General features: G+C 37.2%; 1 protein-coding gene across 4 annotated transcripts in view; it reads right to left on the bottom strand.

The window, feature by feature from the left end:
* The window catches only part of RPAP2 (RNA polymerase II associated protein 2), a 58119-nt gene that overhangs the window by 36261 nt on the left and 845 nt on the right, over nucleotides 1-21013 (bottom strand). For all 4 annotated transcript variants that reach the window (XM_038144262.1, XM_038144263.1, XM_038144264.1 and 1 more), the window contains exons 2-11: nucleotides 20810-20855; nucleotides 19938-20052; nucleotides 19155-19253; nucleotides 18038-18103; nucleotides 16709-16797; nucleotides 14490-14525; nucleotides 12685-13621; nucleotides 12277-12371; nucleotides 10455-10535; nucleotides 4290-4358 (exon numbers count right to left, since the gene is read on the bottom strand). In XM_038144262.1, coding sequence (XP_038000190.1) covers nucleotides 4290-4358; nucleotides 10455-10535; nucleotides 12277-12371; nucleotides 12685-13621; nucleotides 14490-14525; nucleotides 16709-16797; nucleotides 18038-18103; nucleotides 19155-19253; nucleotides 19938-20052; nucleotides 20810-20855 — 1633 coding nt within the window. The remainder of the gene's footprint in view (nucleotides 1-4289; nucleotides 4359-10454; nucleotides 10536-12276; nucleotides 12372-12684; nucleotides 13622-14489; nucleotides 14526-16708; nucleotides 16798-18037; nucleotides 18104-19154; nucleotides 19254-19937; nucleotides 20053-20809; nucleotides 20856-21013) is intronic.

Here is a 21013-nt window from a genome sequence, read left to right as displayed (position 1 = left end):
TAATATAACTCTACAGGTAAACACAACACTATAACCACATTTAAATGCTTTTATAAAAAAACTCTTTGGATTCTTGGTCCTGCAAACTCAGCTCTGTTTCAAAATGGAAAACAATTCTATTTCTTGGTTAATGATGAATGATTTTTCTCAGCTGAAACCTGGAACCAAACTTCCATCATCCATCATGCTACATAAAATATCATCCAGCTGACTTGTATGTGGTTTCTGTAGGAAAAAGAGTCACTCTGCAAGTCTGATTCATATCCTATATGTATTTGTACATTAGATTCATACATTTCAAACATTCACACACTTTTAGATAAGAATATGGTAGTGATATCAGAAACATCTAAATTCCTCTTAAAATGATTTAAAAATGTCAGTGCTGAGCAATAGATGTGCTCTTGTGTGCAGAGGAGTAAAAACACATACTTGAACCCAAGATTCTCCAGTTCCTGAATTGTTATCTCCAAGAGAGTAAACCTCTAGAGTACATCTCCACATGACACATTTATCTAAAGTGGCTGCACACATATAATGATGGCTTTTGTTTAGTGATCATGGTCATTTTGAGTTTGTTTAAATACTGCAGCCAAATGCTTATAAACTAATCCCAGAACATTTTGAAATGCTTCAAAGCTTTTAGCGGGGGAACCTCTTGCACAGGCTTTGCAGATGAAGCTGACCACAGTTCACTGGAACCAGCCAGCTCAAATAAGTAAGATGAAAGCAGACATTTCCTGAAAATATCTTGAAAGCTTTCCATTAGTCTGTGCCAGGGGTATACACTAAAAACAGAAAGTGCCCATGCTTGTACAGCAACCAATCCTCCCACTGCTTTCTCCATTCTTTCTTGAACTACTGTATTTATATATATTTATCTGCTTCATTTGGTATCTTGCAAAGCTCTCTGGCAGAAAAAGATGCAACTTCTGCATTCTGGTTTACAATAAATTATAAAGCAGTTATTATGAGAACAAAAAATTCTATTTAACATACTAAACAATGTAACAGGAAGAAACCAAAATCAACCAATGCCAAAATTACTACAGATTACAAGTAAGTAAGAAATTTGATGTACAGATAGTTTTTAAGAGTCACCCACTCCACGACAGGTATGAATACCACTGTTTGAACATAAAGCTCTGGCTGTCAAAGTGTACTCTAACAAGGTCGATTCAGCATTGCTGAATGTGCTCTATTCATAGGAGTGCCCCAGGCTAGATTTTCAATAAAGGCAGAGACTAGCTGTGTTCATATTTTATACAATAATGTGATTGAATAAAAACAACCGTTCCCTAGGAACATGAAATACTCCACTATTGAAATTGCCAGCATTTTATACTTTGAAACATGCCACACTGTCCAGTTCCAGGCACTTTATTTCAATGAGTGAGAAGCCCAGGTTTCTTTCAGTAGAATCAGTAGACTCAAGGGCACATAAGTACTTTCAGCAGCTTTTCAAGGACCTGTGGACTATGAAGTGTGCCTAGGGTCTAATTTAAGCACCAAAATTAGGCATTAATGATATCCATCATGGTGTATCCTCCAAAGAGTTAATCTGCACACTCAAACAAAGAGAGGAGAGCACGATCATACCATAATACACTAGAATTCAATACAGCCATAATGCTAACACAGTTATTCTGTCCAGCACCTTACCACAAAAAGGGTTGGGGCACTCTGAAAGTGCACTGTGATGTTCAGAACACCAAGTCCTCAGCACACACTAGCCATATATGTTTGAGAAGGAAGTGGTGAGCCGCAACATTGATGCACAAAATAGGATGCAAGTGAAGTCCAACAGTTGCTACTTGAAATGAAACAACCTTGCCCCCTTTAATACAAAACAAAAAATACTTGAAGTCTCACATTTTTTTGAGGTATACCTTGACACCCATGCTCACTCTGCCTTCTTGCAATCCCTGCACTCTGGGATACCTGTAGTATGGTGTGGCACCCACCAGTACCCTCTACCAGGGCGCTGCTTATGCAGCTTTCCTGGTTAGCGTTAACAGTAAAATGGTTGTGGAATCAACAGAAATATGATTGATATATCATACCTACGTCTGAAACCCGGTCAAGACCTGTGAATAAAAGTGAAAGTGTGGCTGAAGCTACTAAAGACCCCCTCTGGCTCAGGCCCCACATAACTCTATGATCTAAATAACAGTAGATGTGCTACAATGGGCACATCTCAGTACAACTAGGGGAGAAGACTTAAATAGGGTGTAATTCTTTTTATGAAAATTATTAGCAGTATATGACAGGTTCCTTGGCAGACTGCAGGAAGTGAGAAAGGGCCTGACTGAAGACCTGTGAGGGGCTGTCCACATCCTCAGTAGCCTTTCCCTGCACAGTCCTGGCTTCCACTAAATACTCAAGCTTGATTAGAATTTCCAAATAATTAAATGTTCTGCTTTAATCTGTCTAGAAATAATGTAAGATCCATCATCTTATTAGAGGAATCTTAACACTCATTCTATCCCACCTACATTCTTCCACATTCTCTCCCAAGAGGCAGCTGAGAGAAGTTGTTTAAAAATCTCAAGATCATGTGCTTGCGAGAACCTTACACTAAGCAGAAATCAGCTGCGGTTTTATTTATGTTTTCACTAATACTATAAATAAAATCTACTCTTTTTAATGATCAAATGTAATTAATTTCTTTAGGGATGGAACTTTAGTAAGCAAAGGTAAAAAGAGACTTGGTTGTCTGCTTATACTGACTGCTACCAGGACTGCCTACTACTTGTATAACATTTTAAAGCAGCTGTAAAACAATCATTACTTATGTAAACATTTACAGCTCATCATATGCAGAGACCAGCTACATATTTTAACTTCTGATCAAAAAGAGACACCATTTCCTTAGCTGTACAGAAACTACTTGAAAAATTCATAAGATCTGTTTCACAAATTACCAATTCGACCATAAGAATATATAGTAAAAATGACAAAAGATTTGTTCTTATAGTTGATAAAAAATTCATGCCAAGGCATTCAAGTAAAGTTACTTTCTGTGTTCTGATTTAATGAATCATTTGAGCGGTATCTGGCTGGGTGACACAGATGTAAGGCTCGCTGAAGCCTGCTCTAATGCCTGCTGGTACCATCTTCCTTGGGACAGCAGAGCCAGAACAATGTGTCAGACTGAAGTAATATCAAGGAAAGTAAGTGCAGTGCTGGGCATGCCACGAGGCTGGCCCACAATACTTCCTGACCTGTGAATGTCTCTAAGTACCTCTCTGTCCTACAGGCTCCAGTGACCCAGGAAGCCCAAAAGAAGCAGCAACAGCAGCGCAGTCATGAACAGACTCGGAAATGAGATTTTTGCAATCTCGTAATTCAAGCTCAAGACATGCAAAGATTGCTTGATGGTTTAACCCTAATGGAAGGCACAACCTGACACTGTGAAACCACCAGTGACTGCTTAAACATTTAACATTAGTTCACCTTTTAATACAAATTTGTGTCTGTTTAACACACTGCAAATTTGCCTCTTTAACTTCAGAAAAGTACACGAATTTGCAAAATACTAATTCAGGAACTCACTTGATGCATATGAGCACAGCTTTCATAGATCATGCTTTTGTGCAGAAGTTTGCTGAAAGACACTGTAATATAATCAGGCTTCCCATTAGGGAAATCATTGTAAAGAATTTAATTCTACACTAACTAAAACAAAGCTAAGGAGGACTGTAGGCACTGTGGTACTTAACCAACAAAGCTAATCCTCATAAAAATAAAATACTGGGTCCCAATATTCCTTGGGAGGAATTCTCCTGCTAAAATAGATTTTCTCTCTAAAAGAAGTTTGCTAGAATACTTATACCTATTTAGAAGCACACATTATAAAAATGAAACCTTTAAAGAAATTAGAAGCAAAATGAGAAATGAAAAGCCTAACAGTTATGCCAAATCCAAATAATAAAATACACATGTCATTTTGTCCTAATGTCAGAGAGGGGAAGAATGTATGTCAGCAGCAAATGGAAGAGGGTGAATTATACTCCTACTTCATCCTGCAAGGCCTCTATAAAACCCCTTAAAGCTTAGCTTTTCTCTTTTTTTTAACATAAATTTGTCCATTGATAACATTTGATGCAAGGGGGACAATTCTGTTTTGTCAAGAAAATTTTATTCATTTGCATGAAAGAAATATTTCTGTTGATTCCACAGTTAGTTCCACTAAATCTATCTTTTCTTTTACTTGAAAATGACATCTTGTTCCAATAGGCTAATAAGACAGTTGCACATAAGAATATTTGACATTTAAGGGTACTTACACAGACAACAAAACAATAGCAATGAGAGTCCATTCAGGCATTTTGTGAATAATATTTCTGTTTGTTAACCTGAAAAATAATTTTTAAAAAGTCAGTACATTTAAAAATAAAAGTAAGCAGATTTTAACAGCTGAATTTTAAGTCTCCCATTAATACACTGAGTTATAAAGAAGCAATTACAGCTGTATCTGAGCAATTCACCAGCTCTTAAGCTTCTATCATCCTCTAATGGAGGAACTGCAGAATTTTCAATGTCCCTTTTTTTATATGAAAGTGGGATGGGAAGACTGAACAGAAGTTATTTCTTTTAAATTGCTCACAAGTAGTCCTGGCTGCTGTGAGGGCCCAGCTCTCAATCAAACCCCATGGAAATTCTCCAGAACTGATATGAGATTCTGAAAAGATGAACCTTCTTACACTTAGATTCCCTCCTGTTGGCTTCAGGTCCAGATTTGCTGTTAAAGCTGATGTGGACACAGACTGAATTTTATAAGGTGGCAGTGACAATTCTCTGATGAGTCTTGTTTTTAAAATGGAAATCCAGAATTCTAACTTATGCAATGGGAGCCACAGCAAATATAAGAGCTATATAAATACAAATGAAGTGTGAATAATGAATCACATAGGTGTTCAACTGAAGTGCTGCTGCACTGAATACCAGCTGACCCCTTTGGCTGAACTGCCTAAAAAACTGAATCTGCTTTAAGTCAAATACTAATCTGTGTTAAAACAATTCATCTGTGAATTGCTGTCTCAATTTAGGCATTACCTTTGGTATTCAAAACAAGCACTTTCATGGAAAAGTCACAGTCAAAAGTGAAGCTGTGGCTAAGCAGGCATTTAAAAAAATCAGCAGAATTAATTGTGTTCAGAAAGATGGCACCATCCAACAGATCAACTGAGGGGCAAGAGCCTCCCTATGTCTGCTCCCTTCTTGCTTTGGGTTTCCCTTCCATGACCTTGTACAAATTCAGATCCAGAATGAAGATACCCTGTCACTCATACCCACTCCTACAGGCACTGGTGAGGATAGTTCATTTCCAGCAAGCTCCTATCTAGCAACAAATTAAAATCCAGGGTTTTCTTCCTCAGTAAGATTACTTTAAAAAATATTACTTTGGGCATGTATATAGTTACCCAAAAAAACAAAAAAAGGCTAAAATTTGAGAAAGCAGAACTGTTTGTAGTTCTCATTATTAAAATTCAAATTCTAGTAAGTAATTGCCTAAAATTATATTCAAAATGATCATTAAAATGTAGTTATCAGTAAGATCTTTCATAGTATTTGTCTCCATTTCTCTATTTCAGAAATACGTTAAAATTAATAAAATAAATTTCTAATGATCAAAGCAATATTATCCCATTTTTCTCCTCAAATCTCCAAGGCTTCAAACCAAAATAAGATATTGAAACAATAATTACTCAAGTAGTGTCTCAGCAATCTGAGTTTTGCTCAATTATGAAAGGAAAAACAATGTTTTGCATTACATACACAGGAATGGTCACATCAAACCAGAACCAACAGTTCTGGCAAATAATGATTGTATTTGTTATCAAAAGGTTCATTTTAGCAATTATTATTTGAAATACCTAATGGATTTAGCTGGCAGCAAAGTTAGTACCTGGTACACTGTTACATTTTTCTGGCTACGGAATAAGAGACAAAACAAAGGCTGAACATCCTGACTCAACATTGATGACAGTGATAAACACTACCAAGAAATGCCTGATGGAATCATCTTGACAGGCAATTCATATGTAACATTCCAGTTAATCTGTTATGATGAGACATAATGAAAGAGACAGCTCCAAGCCACCTGGGGAAACTCTGTCAAATAGAGAAAGCAGCTTTATTTCAATGCTTTACAAGGAGTTATTATTGATTAGAGCACAGGAAGGTGTCATTCTTGTACACAAACTGAGAGATGCAGTTATTTGTGTCAATTAACTCTTATTCAATGTTAGTATTGATTGGCAAGGTCTGAACACTAGTCATTGCCATCAATATGCTATTTCTGAAGGAGCTAGTCGAAAGACACAGATAACCAGCAGGACACAGCAGGATGGATCTGCTGATGTACTACAGTCACTGCACGGGATGAACAGTCAGGCTTCTGCAACTGAGTAACCTCTCAGTACAACACCTGTCCCAAAACACTTGTGCAGCTGGAAAAAAAAACCATTTCAGAGAGATCAGAGTAAAGCAAGCAACCTACAGGTGTGAAGCCTTAAATAATAAGGAGCAGTGGAAGGGCAGTCGCTTTCAAACAAGCTCTGTGTCAACACCAAGGCCTCTGAAGAGCAAAGCTTTCTGAAAACAGGGAACTGCAGGGCCTCTGTAGAAATGGTTCATTAATTCCTTGTCTTGCCTCTAGCCAGAACTGTTACTTCAGAACAACCCATGACAGAGGTCACTAGATTTCTGTCCTAAAAATATAATGTGGAAATGTTAAAACTGTACAAAACTTTGTGTGTGTGATTTTAGTTTTGCAGTGAAATCTTTTCTGTTAGAGTTTGGCCAAATTCTCCCTCACCTACCTAGAGAAAGAAAACAATACGCAACTTCCCAAAATGGAATGTGCCCACTTTCTTAGCCTGTGTAGGGCAGGATACACAAGCTAGGAAAGTTGGATGATCCCAAATAGCTGTGTGGGTTGCTTAGCTGCTGGTTTGTGGGTCTTGTGGTTCCCTCCAGCAAGACACACTGCGGCCACCCAGCAGGACTCACGCGGCTTTCACACTGTGAGGGAGCCTGACTGAGCACGTGGATCCGAGGAGCAGAAGCTTCCAGGATAAAGGACTAAAGAGTAAGATGCATAACAATTCCATCTCAAATGCCCTCCTGATAACTGACTAGTGCCCAGCCTGCAAAGGGAACTCCAATAGGGGAATTGCAGGAATCCAGAGTAAATAAAAACAATAAACCCAGCATCTTTGCAAATGCAGCAGCTTCTCCTTCCTACATCCAGGTATGGGCATATATAGCTGCAGTTCAAGGATCTGTCCATTCTGTAAATCTGCAAAGTGACTTAATGGCATTGGGATGCAAAGCTGTGACTTTAGGGGATCTCTAGCTACCTGTATTTTTTCCAAAACTTGCACTAAGATGAGTGAAGTTTAACTAATCCAGGGCAGCACAGGCAAATACTGAAGCATATATTGTTTTTCTTTAGGTTTCAACTTGACCGATTCAAACATAAAAGACAGCTTTTCTACCTCCTGGAAAACAGCAAGATATTTACATACTGTAATATCACTTTGTTTGATGACAACCAGCAAAAATAAGTTACTATTTAACTTTAGGCTTCTTTTGAGAGAAGTCTAATTACTTGAGAAAACATCATTAACATCCTGATACTCCTCTATTTCCACACAGAACTTCATCTGTGACCAAGTACTACTGATTGACTTGAAACCCAGAACTTAAAATTACACTTAACAAGGGTAATAGGTAAAATAGATATAAATAAGTATATATACCAGATAACATATATTTAGGATACTTAAAAGCTAAAATACTGTCTTGGACACATGATAAAATCAAATTGTAACAAGAAGTTTTGAACACATCTCACATCTGATTCATTGGTAGAGTTCAATGGCAATGATAAGCTCCATAATGGGAATTAAAATACTTGCAACCATAAAATACAGATGGAATCCCATTTTCAAAATGAAGTATTATGCCTTAAAAAAAACCAACCACACATTCAAAATCATTTATCCTCAATTTATATATAAGAAGCTAATTTCCTCTTGATCTTTTAACAAAGTGCCCTTACACACTCTGGAGAATTATTTGACATCTCAGTTTTCGTAACAAAAGCTTACAGGCACTGAGGGACTTTGTTTGGGAAGAGCTCTAACCATTCTAAAATGTCTCTTGAGATCTCTCTAGTGTGTTTCTTAGCAGTGGTGATTGAATAAATGCTGCTCCAAGGAGGCTGAACTGCAAGTGTTCCTTTAAAAACCAATGGAGCTGAAAATCGTTGTTGCTTAGTTTACCACATGCTCTTTTACCCTTCTTCAGCTAAGCTCTACTACAGCCATGTGTTTTATCTACTACCCTTTCTGGGAAGCTCTTCAGCCTGAAATATCTTCAGTACAAAAAGCAGGAAAGAGCACGAGCATTTATCAGCGCTCCTCCATGTCATTAAGCATTTGAACCACGTTAACAAAGAAAGTAACATTTGAATTTCTCTACCCTGTAAATACAAATACTGTTAAAAATTTATACCATGTCTCCCTGCCAAAGCATTCAATCCAAAACTTAAGAGACTACTAATACTAAATAAACTTAAGCCTACATACCAAACTGGAGATTCAAGTCTATGCCTTCATCTTAATATCCATGAGCTATCTCTTGTGTACCAAAGACTCTTCCACATCAGTAATGCAAGACAGAAAAAGGGCCCAAAGGTTTTTATTCTTCCCTATTTCCTGTATTTTTGTATTATTTTGCTATCAGTGACAACAAAACTCCATTTATTTTGAGATATATATCATATTAAGGCCTTTCAAATTCTTGTAGAGTGCCCACAAATGTTTTTAACCATCCCCCACCCAGAATCCTGAATTTCTAAGCAGTTGATCTGGAATCTTCACAGTAAGAGAACCCCAAGAAGTTGCCATCATTACCTTCAGCTTACTTCCTAACAAAAATGACACAAAAAATAAACTCACAAAGCGTTATCTAAGAGATCAGAACAGATTGGGGGAGACCTTTCAATTAAGATGAACTACTGCTGCATGAACCAGGTATTGGGATAAAGTCCAAATGAATTTGATTTGGTTCTATTCTGTAAACCCACAATGTGTGTGTATATACATAAATATACAGGGATGTGTTTTAGAAGCCCATTTTGGTTTCAAGTCTCATTTGCTATAAACCATTGAAAACTTTATATTCATGCCTCATTGTCTCTGAATAGCAAAAGTAATTTAAAATAGAAGCTCTGTTTTTGAGAACCTCTGGGCCTTCTTAGATAATCAATCATTAAAAAGGAGTTTGAAAGACACCAAATGTAGTTTCTCCACTTTTATCAATCCATAAGCTAAAGTGACTATTAAGCATTTAAACTGCAGAGCCACAAAACTGTTTTAAGCCACAAAGATCTTAGTCAAACAATAGGTATCTGTACACTATATGCAAAAACATTTTCACTCTTTTCAGTGGTGTTGTTAAAATAAAAGACTGCAATCACAGAGACAAATTCAAATAGTGTCAATGTTTTTATTTAAAAGAGATCATACACAGAGTTACCAGAAAGGAAGAGAGAATCTTCCACAGCAAGAAATCTTGCAGAGAGACATCAGTGTTTAGTGGCAACCTTCCAGACACGGGATAAATTGTAAGAAATTGGCTAGAGCTGGGTTTCTATTCACCAAAGCCCAGATTTCTTGTGGCAAATGCTACATGAATGAGTTTTGGAAAATATACATAAACCTCATGCAGGTTGAGGATGTGTGAAGGACGTTTCAAGAGTGGCAATGGACGCACAGTTAGCAACTGCTATTGCTCTTTGTCCGACAGTACTTGAGGATGAAGGACACAATCTAGGTCCAGGTTATGAGAGCTGTCTCCCAAAGAAAACCTAAGAATGTTCAGAGAAGTTACCATTCTGTTTTCCCTCCTGTATCTCACTGTTCCCAAATACTGTCTTTAGTCCTACTGACAGAAGCAGAAGCTTCACCTGTGGTGATGAAAAGTGCTCACTAGATCTTCTTCCCTTTGAAATCAGGAACAAGACAGATCCAACTGACTGAGTTCAGAAGTTAGTGGTAAAAATTATTAATCAGATTAAAACCCTTTAGCCCAGCTGCAGGGAGCTAGAGCAAAAGAAAGGGACAGATCTCAGAAACTCACGCTTAATAGGAGGTGACGAGGTAGCAGAACCTTTAAAAGACTCACCAGCATCCTCCAGAGACCACTGGCCTAGTTTTCAAAAATCTACAAATACTCCTGGTGACCTAGCCACTGTCAGGAGCAGGGAAAGGGCTGACTTGTTAGTCCACAGGGAATGTGACATTACCTACATGAACACACAGCAAGAGAAGGGCAAATCTGCAATAGGGTCCTCCTCTCTGTGCCCAAATCACAAATCATTCAACAGCATATTTAATTCATCAATTTATAAAAAACTCTAAGTAAAGATCAATACTTACCGGAAAGTTTTGACAAGATTTTTTAGCTCTGTGTAAACATCACCTGAAGCAATCTGAAGAGGGCCCAAAACTGCAGATAATCTAGAAGGCAAAAGACACCAGTCAATATACATTTCCCTCTCTTTCGCATTTCTTCTGAAGTAGGACTTCCACCAAAGCTTATCAAGCTTAGTAAAAAGGAAAAGAGATTGACTTCTGTGCAGCAGATCAGGCCTACAGTTTTCATTTCAGCTCTCTCTCTGCGCTCTTTGGGCCAACATCTTCACAACCGCTTGTTTTTAAAAATAAGAAGCTCTAGTTCTGTGTGAACGTGAAGATTTAAATATAATTCCACATACATATACTTACTAGTTTCACCTTTCAGTTCTGAAAAAGTATTTTTACAATTATGAGGATTGCGACTAGAGGCCTTATAAATTTTTTGAAGGTTTATATTTACTTGGCTCAAAAGTAACAACACAAAAGGAAACTGCATGTCTAAATGGGGTATTCACACATAATATACCTGCTAACCTCAGACTCACACAGATGCAACAGAAATGTCAGTCCACTGAGAGCTCGGTAGATGAAATCTAGATGATAGTTACCAGAAAATTTCAAAAGAAAGAAAAAGACTGGTTTCCTCCTTACTTATCTATGCACAAAAAGGGTAGAGCACATACTCACAAACTGCACATACTCTTTAACTAGTTGTCAGGATTCCCAAATGATGGAAATAACATCCTTTGTTTTTCACATTTAGGATTAAACTTTTGCCTCTATTTACTTGTTAAATAGTTAAAATTCTCTTGTACTTGAATATCCAATGATTTGCATTTATATGCACATAACACTGCATCAGTATTCTGGAAAACTGCATGTTTTACAAAAACTGAACACGAGATTCTTATGATGCTGGGCATATGCATTGCTTTATCACAATGAAAATTATCTCTTGATTGTGACGGAACAACTGCATCAGCTCAGGAAATTTAAAACAATGGACATTTACAGACAAGACACTTGGGGGATGGTTTGATTCCATGGTTGTGGCCTATCCACACATGGTGCGGGTAGAGAAAAACAGAAAGGATTTTCCTTTTATTTTGGCAGGGATGAGGGTGTTGGTTGTGAGGTTTTGAGTTAAAAAAAAAAAAAAAAAAGGCTTCTGCAAAACCTAGTCTGGCTAGGTAACACAAACTACAATGACAGAAAAGTAAATACCCCTACCAAAACCAACAGAATCATGACCTTCAAACACTCATTTATCTGCACTGCCCTGCCAATGTGAATATTTTCGAGGTCCTCCAAACTTTGCCAATTTAATAATTCTAACAGCTACATCAGAAATGCCTTGATCTCTTTTGTGTGACTCCAAAGCCCTTTTACGTATGTGAAGGAGGTCTGATGTTTGCAAAGTTTTAAGATCCAGTTCTGAGGGCCTTTAGTGGTTGTAGCTAGGGGCATACAGATACCAGCCATCCAAACATGCATTAGAAACTCTCTCTGTAAGATCTATGCTTAAACAATTACAAGGATTTGTTTACAAGTAACAGTATGCTTAATGCACAAGACAAATATTTGAACTCCTCTCAATCAATTTCAAGTTTTTCAGTCCAAACTTAAGCAGCTGGTACCTAGAGACTGTGCAAACTGGCACTTGCAACTGTACTACAGCTGACTTGCAGAAATAAGTAAGTCCTTTAGGGCAATAGTGGGCTTAAGTTATGACTAGGGCTACCTAGAAAGAGCCAGGCCCATCCTTGGATATGTTTGTTATTTAAAACAATGACGAACAAGCACCAACTTCAGACTGACATTCACCAAAGTAAAAGGTACTTACGCTTTTCTCAGTTTTTCAAGGACAATTCGCTTCCTAATCTGCATTTGTGCATTTGAATCAACAAGTGGGAAGGTGAGATCTTCCTGTTGATCATCCTGTATTAGACAAGAAACTTTAACAGCTATAGCCTAGTATTTAACTGAAGTCAGTACATCAAAAAAGTCACAGATAATCAATAAATATTTAAACATTAAATAACACTTCTCTCTGAAAAAAACAACCCCAAACGACTTTTTAATGGGCAGACACTTGCACAATCTGATGCAACATACAGTATGCAGCTAACAGAATTTTCTCTTTCTCCACGTGAGATACTTAACCACTTACGACAGCAGAAACAAAGTGCTAATGCTTTGAAGGTCTATTCAGGCTTCATACGACCTCCACACTGTTACACCAGACACTTACTCTGTCTCTGCTTGGATGTTCCCCTGCTTGCGCTTGTGTCGCTGCCTCCTCAGCCAGGATGCACCTTCCTTTATAGAACTCTTTTACTCGGAGTTCTAGGAACTCTGTTTCTTCTTTTAACTTTTCATAACTAGGCACAGGCTTAACTATTCCACCTGAGCCTGTGAAAGGCAAAGAGTAGTTCAAACTGTTTTCAGAGTCCCCTCCAGCAACAGTGTTGAGATCATCAGCTGCATCTAAGTCATCCTCATCAAGTTCTTCAGTCTCCTGGTTGACAGATGCTATGCACTCTGAAGAGCACAAAGAAGTATAGTTTGGGCCATAGAGAAATTTTAAAGTTTCCTCAGTTCTCCATTCCGTAAGTGTTTGCCTAAGCACTTCTAGTAAACTGCCTTTGGAATTAACTGGATGCCTCAGTTCAGGGTTTTTATGTTCTGTTGACTTAGCTAATGCTCTTTTAAGATGTTCTGCTCCTCTTTTGCTCACACCTAGAAAAACTATCTCTGATCCACACGTATTTTCAAAGATTTCTGAAGCACCTGATTTCCCAGGAGCAGTATTGTCCGAAGGTGGTGCAGGTACTTCATTATGAACAGAGCAAGAGCGTTTTTCTTCCTGAGTGTCTAATTTACACAGAGAGAGTTGTTCAGTGGCTTCTACCACATCTGCATCTTCAGTTTTAGGGCTGGCAGGGACTTTCTGAGCATGCTTCTTTTTGAGGATGCTTTTTTTGTGCAATTGCTGTGCAAAATTGGCTGAACTTGACTGACTTCCTGGTAGGACAGAAGAAATAAATTCTTGCTCAGTATCAGTACTGCTGTCACTGGCTGTGTCATGAGAACCAGATTCACATGGATCTGAAGATATTCTAGGATTTTCAATGTCAGATGCTTTAATTACTTCATCACGTAGTTTCACCTCTTCTCCAGACCGTCCACTACAATAGAAAACACAAGTCATCAGTGAAATAAGAAATGTTTTTTATCTGCAATAGCTTTTCATTCTCGTGTAAGAATGATAAACAAAGCATTTTCTTCCTTATAGCAGAAGTGTAATTTTTGCTTTAAGAATCACAAGTGTTCTTCTAAAAGTCTTCTTGAACTCTAAGAGTTGTACTGTTCTACAATCAAAATGACAAGTATCGAGACTATTTAGAGAAGTGAGTTCTCAGCTGACTACTGGTAGTTAGAAAAGAACAGTATAAACAAGGTATTTATTCTTAAAGACAGCAGAACAATGTCAGACTTAGCACCATTAAGAGTGCAATTTTAAAATGAAGACAGGTATGTTAACATATATAGGAATATAGTACCCTTAAATCAAGGGGACAGCTGAGCTGTTTCAGCATATATAACTTTGCCACCTAATGGCAACGTGCTGCTAAAGAAAACAAACAGAAAGTTGCACATGCACAGCGAGGTACAGCGAGATGACAGAGTAGCGTGATTTCATTTTGGCTCGTATAGACCTTTTGGATTAAGAAGTACAAAAGCTTTCATCACATATAATTGGCACAATTCTCTTTATAAAGAATTGATGGCATAAAATATTCAAAATACAAACAGTGTATTTGTTTCAGATTTCAACAGGCTCAATTAAGACACACAATCCAAGAGCAGCTGTACACTAAATCATACAGATCAAATATGCTGGGTTAGAATCACAAAGGAAAAAAACCTTTGCATAGGTTCTAGTAAGGTCTTTTTTATAACACAACAAATCAAAGATTCCGTTTGCATCTGTTATGATGCTAAAATTTCTAGCTATAAGTGCATCTAACAACAAAAAGAAACTGTTCAGTGTACCTCCGTCCCTCCTTCAGCAGCTCTATGTCTGGTGGTCTGGAAAAAGAAAACAGAATGAACATTTTCCTGCTAAATCTATTCTCTTGAAATGACATGAATACAAAATACATCATGAATACAAAACCAGTCGAGTTTGGAAGGGACATCTGAGGATCTTCTAGTCCAGCACCCCATGTTCAAAGCAAAGCTAGCAAGAGCAGGTTTGTGCACATGTTCTGGGAGTGTGACTCGGGTGCCTGCAGCTCAACGCTGTACCAGTGAACACAATTTAAGGCCATCGCCAAGTCACACAAAGGTTTGTCAGAAAGGACCTCTGGAAGGCTCTAGTCTGATCTCCTGCCTGAAATGCAACTGTCACCAGCACTAGGTCAGCCACAAATTCATGAAGTTTAAATCATCAAAACCTCCAAAGATGGATATTTCAAAACATTGCTGAGTACCCTGTTTCATTCCACCATAACCTCAGTACAATATTTTTCCAAATGTCCAACCTGAACCATTCATGTGATTATCTGTGGCCATCAACCAAGAGTAGTTTGGCTTTGTAATCTTTCTAAGTTTTTTCAACTAGTTGTACACTCCTTTCAGATCACCTTTTGGTCTCTTCTTCAAACAAGTGAACACGCCAAGATCCTCACAGATCATAAGGTTCCTATAGTAAAGACAATTCTGGCCTATTTATAGGAAAATGTTCCAATTAATGTAAAAATATGAATATTAATGATATTTTTACTTATTTTAAATTTTACTTCGTTAAAAATTAGGCTGTCAAGTTATATTTTTTTAAAGAAAATGGTTTTCAAAGGTTTCCAGAAACTAAAAATATTACTAAACAAATTCTGACGAGTTTCTTTCCAAAGCCCTACTTGCAATTAATCTACTTCAGTTATGAGGCAGCATGACAGTCCTATTCCTCTTACCCAATACCAAATGTTAAAAATCTAATGTATCCTATGACTGAAAGAAAACCTTGTAAACAGGCCCTAAATGCAAGTCAGTGTACTGACACCTTTCAGTAAATAAAAGACCCTGCAGGAAAGCTGCGCCACTGATATCAATAAACTGAATTTGGAAACTAAAGGTGATAACATAGAGTGATTTAAATCATTAGATCCATATAATTCTTCTTTAGAGTTTTAAGTGGAGGTTGCAGCCTTTTCTGTCGAAGGAATTTCAGATATTCTACTGTGCCAGTGTGTGCACATGTATGTGGTTGTGCAGAGAGGTGTAGCTAGCCAAGAACTATCGGGGAATTTGTTGGTCTGTTTTTTGAAAACACCGCCTCCCCACCACCACCCAGAATAAATAATTAACTGTCAGGCATAAAAGAACTATACACTTTTGATGTGAAGAATGAAGGGAGATTTTAGAAACACTTTTCTTGAAGACAGCAAAACATTACCTCAAAAGCACTGGTAAACTTAAAGTTTTAATGAAGAGTCTAGTTTTACCTACTAGAATACCTCAGATCTGATGAGGCTGCCCTAAAGCTCTTCTCTCATTGATCATGTTTCATATGACACATATAACTCCAGCTGGTTTCTTTTGTTGAAACCCGGGGACTATGAGAAGCAGCATCTTGGAGAATGAAAGCGGAGTAAATTTCTGAACATTCTCTATGCCAGTCTTTGTTGTTCAACAGTGACACCCATTGGCTCCACTGATTATTTGCAAGCCCGTGTTTCCTAAGATGGGAGCATGGACTGCAAACACTGTTCCAAAATATGCATTGCAGGAAGAACAAGAAATGGGCAGTCAGAAATTTAGACTGGATAAAAAACCTCTTCATGTTATAGACTGCTTTCAGATGCAAGCATTCACTGTCTAAGCTTAAGATCAATGCCAAGTGCTGTGCTAAAATTAGAAAATCTCTTGTAACAGAGTAAGATTATTCCAACCTGTTTGTAAAATTTCAATCCCAGTCAGTCCATCTTAAAGTTAATAGGAGTTAACTATTATTTCTGACTAGTTTGCCCTCTAAACTAACAGGGTCACATCTGCTAAGAAGATGAGTGTAGTACTGAACCATGCCAATTTCTGTACATACATACAGCTACAACACTCCTAAAACAAACACCATGCTAAGCTAACATGTTAACATCAGCTACCTCTGCTTCAGCCAAATCATTCTGATGTGCTGCAGCTCTTAATTACCACTGCAGATGCACAGAGAAATAATATTCTCAAAAGGTGCAATGAATATATAAGATTATACTTACTTTTCTTCTTCTCTCATCCACACTGGACTTTTGGAAATTTGAGCTTCAAAATATTTGGATGCTCTATAGCAAAAGTTGCTGCAAAAGCACTGGCAATGAGAGAAAGCAAGAAAAGACTACTGAGGCCAACTTTAATACATAGAAAGGCACAAAAGTAATTTCTTTTAATGCCTGTAAAATTAAGTACCAATACATATTTCTTTTCAAGCCTATGGCCAGGTTTTTGGTTCACCTGAGAAACCAAACCTATCAAATAGGTCTATCCCATTCCGCACAAGCCACATTTAGCTGCTTCTTTCTTCCCCATTTTTCTGCTTTCTGCACTTTTATTACACACTGAGAAGCAAACTAGTGTTGGATTCTATATAAGAATAACTTAAAACACCCCCAACAAACCAAACTCTTCACAGAGGAACCCATAACCCAACATGCTGTTCATACAGTTTGAAAGACATACAATAAAATTCAGACGTCTAATAATGAAAATTTTGGTTAGCAACAGAGCCAGGTATTTTGTAATACTTAGAACAACACCTAAAACTCTGCAGCATCTTTGAAAAACTGATTTGCAAACTTGCATCACAAGGGAAGAACACAAAGCATCCCACTTCTTGTTGGAGTCTTGCCTGATTGCTCATGAAAGCAATTCCTAAAATTTTGTGTATCCCAGAGTTTTAATCAGAGGAAAAGAATGCATACTAGTGACACTGAAGTAATTTTTTCTGTAACTGGAAACATTTATGTTACAATTTAGTGTCTATGTGCCTATAGGCGATTGTGTATCCTGTGAAATAAATGGCAAAGATGACTTTCATGCAACCACATGTGTGAATATGCTTCCAGAAAGAAACATTTGTGAAGAGTTAGGTTTTATGTTGAAAAGTCCTCAAAAAAGAAACCTAAATGTTCCCCAAAAAAGAACACTAAGGGATATGTAAGATGTAACTTGTACTACATTACTGCAAACTTCAATGATTGAAAAGGATGTTGACTTTGACCCTACTAAAGCTCACTGACTATGCAGGAGCAAAATAAAGAACACTTCTTCACAAATGCCTCTAACAGATCAGCTGTGCTACATTCAAACGCCTATCCAAGTAAAACTTGCCATCTTATGTTTAAACTTAACAAACACACATATTTTGTCTCACCAAAGATATCATCTAGGAAGTGAAATGCACAAAAAATTTCAACAGTTTGTGAAAATGATTTTCATAAGAACCAAACATATTTGCCTCTGAATCAAGCCACTGCATGAATGCTGTTATAAAACGCGTTTCTGATGTTGCCACCATTAAACACATTCTAGAAATACACTTGTTACCATACCTTTCTTTCAGTGATATCATAAACTCTGTTCGTTTTTGTTGAAATTCTGTACTTCTGCTTTGGCACCTAAAATGATATAATTTCATCAGCAAGACTGTCAGTTCCATCGTGACTACAGAGAAAACTTCATTCTTAATTCACATATTTGGGTATGTGCAATACATTCTATTTAACTGAACTGCATACTACAACTACCTTTTCTCTCAATTCTTCTGATGTTGCACCTTCTCAGATGTAAGAATGGCAGTTTATCTTTAATCATATACATCTCAATAATCAGTAAAAGGCAGCTCCATAGCTATAAGAAAACCAGTGCTGAACATAAAATAATGGAGCTGCCATGGCAGAAGCTTTCCTCATGGGTAAGTGCTGAGCAATTACAGACAGGTCCTTCCTTAATCCAGATCTATTTATATGCACGTGAGACCGAACTGTCAGACCCCCACCACTACCCAGACAAACCCAGAGGAACTTACGTCAACTGTAACAGCTTTGAAATCAACCTCTAAGCAAACAGATGAAGTCAAAAACAGTAAATTGTTTTGCACATGAGTAGATTGGTTTCAGATAAGCACACGTAGCACTGGTATTACATCACAGGTTATCTAACTGACCTCTGAGTTCTGTTTAAGCTCTCACACATCATACCTGAACAGGGGCGACTTTATATTGACACAGCTGACATACATTTTCATAGCAGGTATATATGCATTCACATAATAATATCCCTGCATTGTATTGTTTTTTCACTTCAATCTTTCTCATAGTCATCTGTTGCTACACTGACAGAAGAACAAGATCTCAAAGTTTTTCCATTCACAGAGAAAGGCCATGAAGCCACAACTTGTTCATCTTTATGCCTGTGAGAACAGATACATGGATTGTGATTCTGATCACACACTAACTGATTCTGTCATACAATAACTGCTGTCTACTGATCAAATTTCACCTTTCACTTCAGAAGGATTAGACTGAAATGGAATTATATAATGCCTGGCTCCTTACTTGACAGTAATCTGTGTTTAATAGCCTAAGTTTAAAATTAAAAAGAAAATGCAAGAGAATAAAAATTGTTAAAAGATTCCTTTGATAACAGCATTAAGGAAAAGCAACTTACATTTTCCAGCTTAGTCTGACACAGAGGATAACCACACAGTTTGATGATAGATCGCTCATCAACAACGTCTTTATAGTGGGATGGAGTAATACATTTTCCCTAAAATGATAAGAAAATAGTTCAACAATAGATACTGGAAAACTTGCCAGTTTTTGTACTAAAAACATCTCTTAAGCATATAAATATCTTGAATTTTTAAAGGGTTATCCATTAAGTTTAATAAACAACATTGAGAACCTACACAGTAGAAAAGGTAAAAGGGTAAAAAGAGAAGGAAAACAGACCTGGGCATTTCTTTTTTACATATACAAAACCTTCACAGTTTTGCCTCTAGTGTGGCACCTATTTCTGTAATTTTCTTCTATTTATGTGTTTTGTACACCTATTAATCAGCTTATTTACAGCCTTATCAAGAATAATCATCATACCATTCCAGCAAAACTCTGCTGCCAGACAACTGTGGTGCTTTATAGAGACTTTGTGTAAATTTACAGACAGTGTGATGTGAACCTAAATTTTTACAGTTCATCTGTCAGTCCAGAACCACAGAGGTATAAACAAAGGCTGTAATAAAAGAGTGAGGATTCATTAATGTGCACAGTTGTGCAAAACTAGGGCATGTTTTCACTACAGAACCCTTAAAAATATGGAAACTGTTACCAGAGCTGGTACAAGGGAGAATCAATGGTTTGGCTATTTTTAACTGCAGCAAATTGTTCCAAAAGCTTTTTTAAAAAGTACCACACTAAGATACAAAACAATATAAAAACTTGCAACACCTACACAATTTAGAAGGAACTCTTCAGTAATGTCCTCTTCCAGGAGCTGCTCAACAATAGACAATGCTTTTTTCTCACATTCAATCTTTTTTCTCAGAGCAGCCTCCAGATCTGCTTTCCTGCAACAGAACAGACACTGAATGATGCGGAGGGCAGATTTCCATAAACAATTTTCCAATCGTGTTTTTATCTTTTTTTTCTGAAATACAGCTTATATTTTTCTGTATCACATCATGCTGGCCAAACAAAGCAACAAGTAACTGGACTAGTAACTCTGTTACAAGCACATAGGGTTATATATTTTATATTCGTTTGCTTTCTTTGCTGGTCAAGAAAAGTATTGACTCTTACTATATTGCAATACAGCCCCCAAATTTTCTTGCAAGAGAGAAATCCAAAACTGGCTGGACAAAGACAATTTATGGAGTGTTGTCAGGAAAAAAAGGAACTGTGTAAGATATGAAGAATGGGAAGAAAAAAAAATAACTAGGACATGACTGAGTGTGAAGTTACGAAGCAAAGGAAGAAATAAAACAAACAAATGCCTCCTCCTGAGTGTTTTTTTCTGTAAATATTTATAAATGGCAGGTATGTAAAGAAGTTAAGACAGCAAAAAGCAAGGACTACAGACTAAGGAAATACAATTTTGGATGTTAGATTACAAACTCTTAGTATATTACACAGTGCTCAGATGTGCATGCTGTTAGAAGTTACACAGCATCGCTCCAAACATGTCCTACGTGATGTTGATGCTGGCGATTTACAGAAGTTAATCATGGTACTCTGAGATAGCAAAGCCTCTGCAGCACAGAGACTGCAATTTCAAAGTGAGGCAAACCAACACAAATATCACATACTGTTCCTCAGAAATTATACCTTTGAGCAGCATCTTCATTTTTCTGAGCAGCTGAATGCTTATTTCCTAGAAATCAAATACACAAATATAGAAATTAGTGTACTTTCTTAAGAGTGGAAGATGTTGGAACCTGAAAAATATTAAAACCTCTAAACTGTAAGCACAACCAAGATAATTTCTTAGTAATTATTATTGCTAATGGCTGTGATTTCAGTAAGCTGATA

This window comes from Motacilla alba, chromosome 8 (genome assembly GCF_015832195.1).
Source record: "Motacilla alba alba isolate MOTALB_02 chromosome 8, Motacilla_alba_V1.0_pri, whole genome shotgun sequence".
Classification (NCBI taxonomy): Eukaryota; Metazoa; Chordata; class Aves; order Passeriformes; family Motacillidae; genus Motacilla; species Motacilla alba.
Note: the sequence above shows the minus strand (reverse complement) of the source record. Positions and strands in the feature narration are given on the sequence as shown.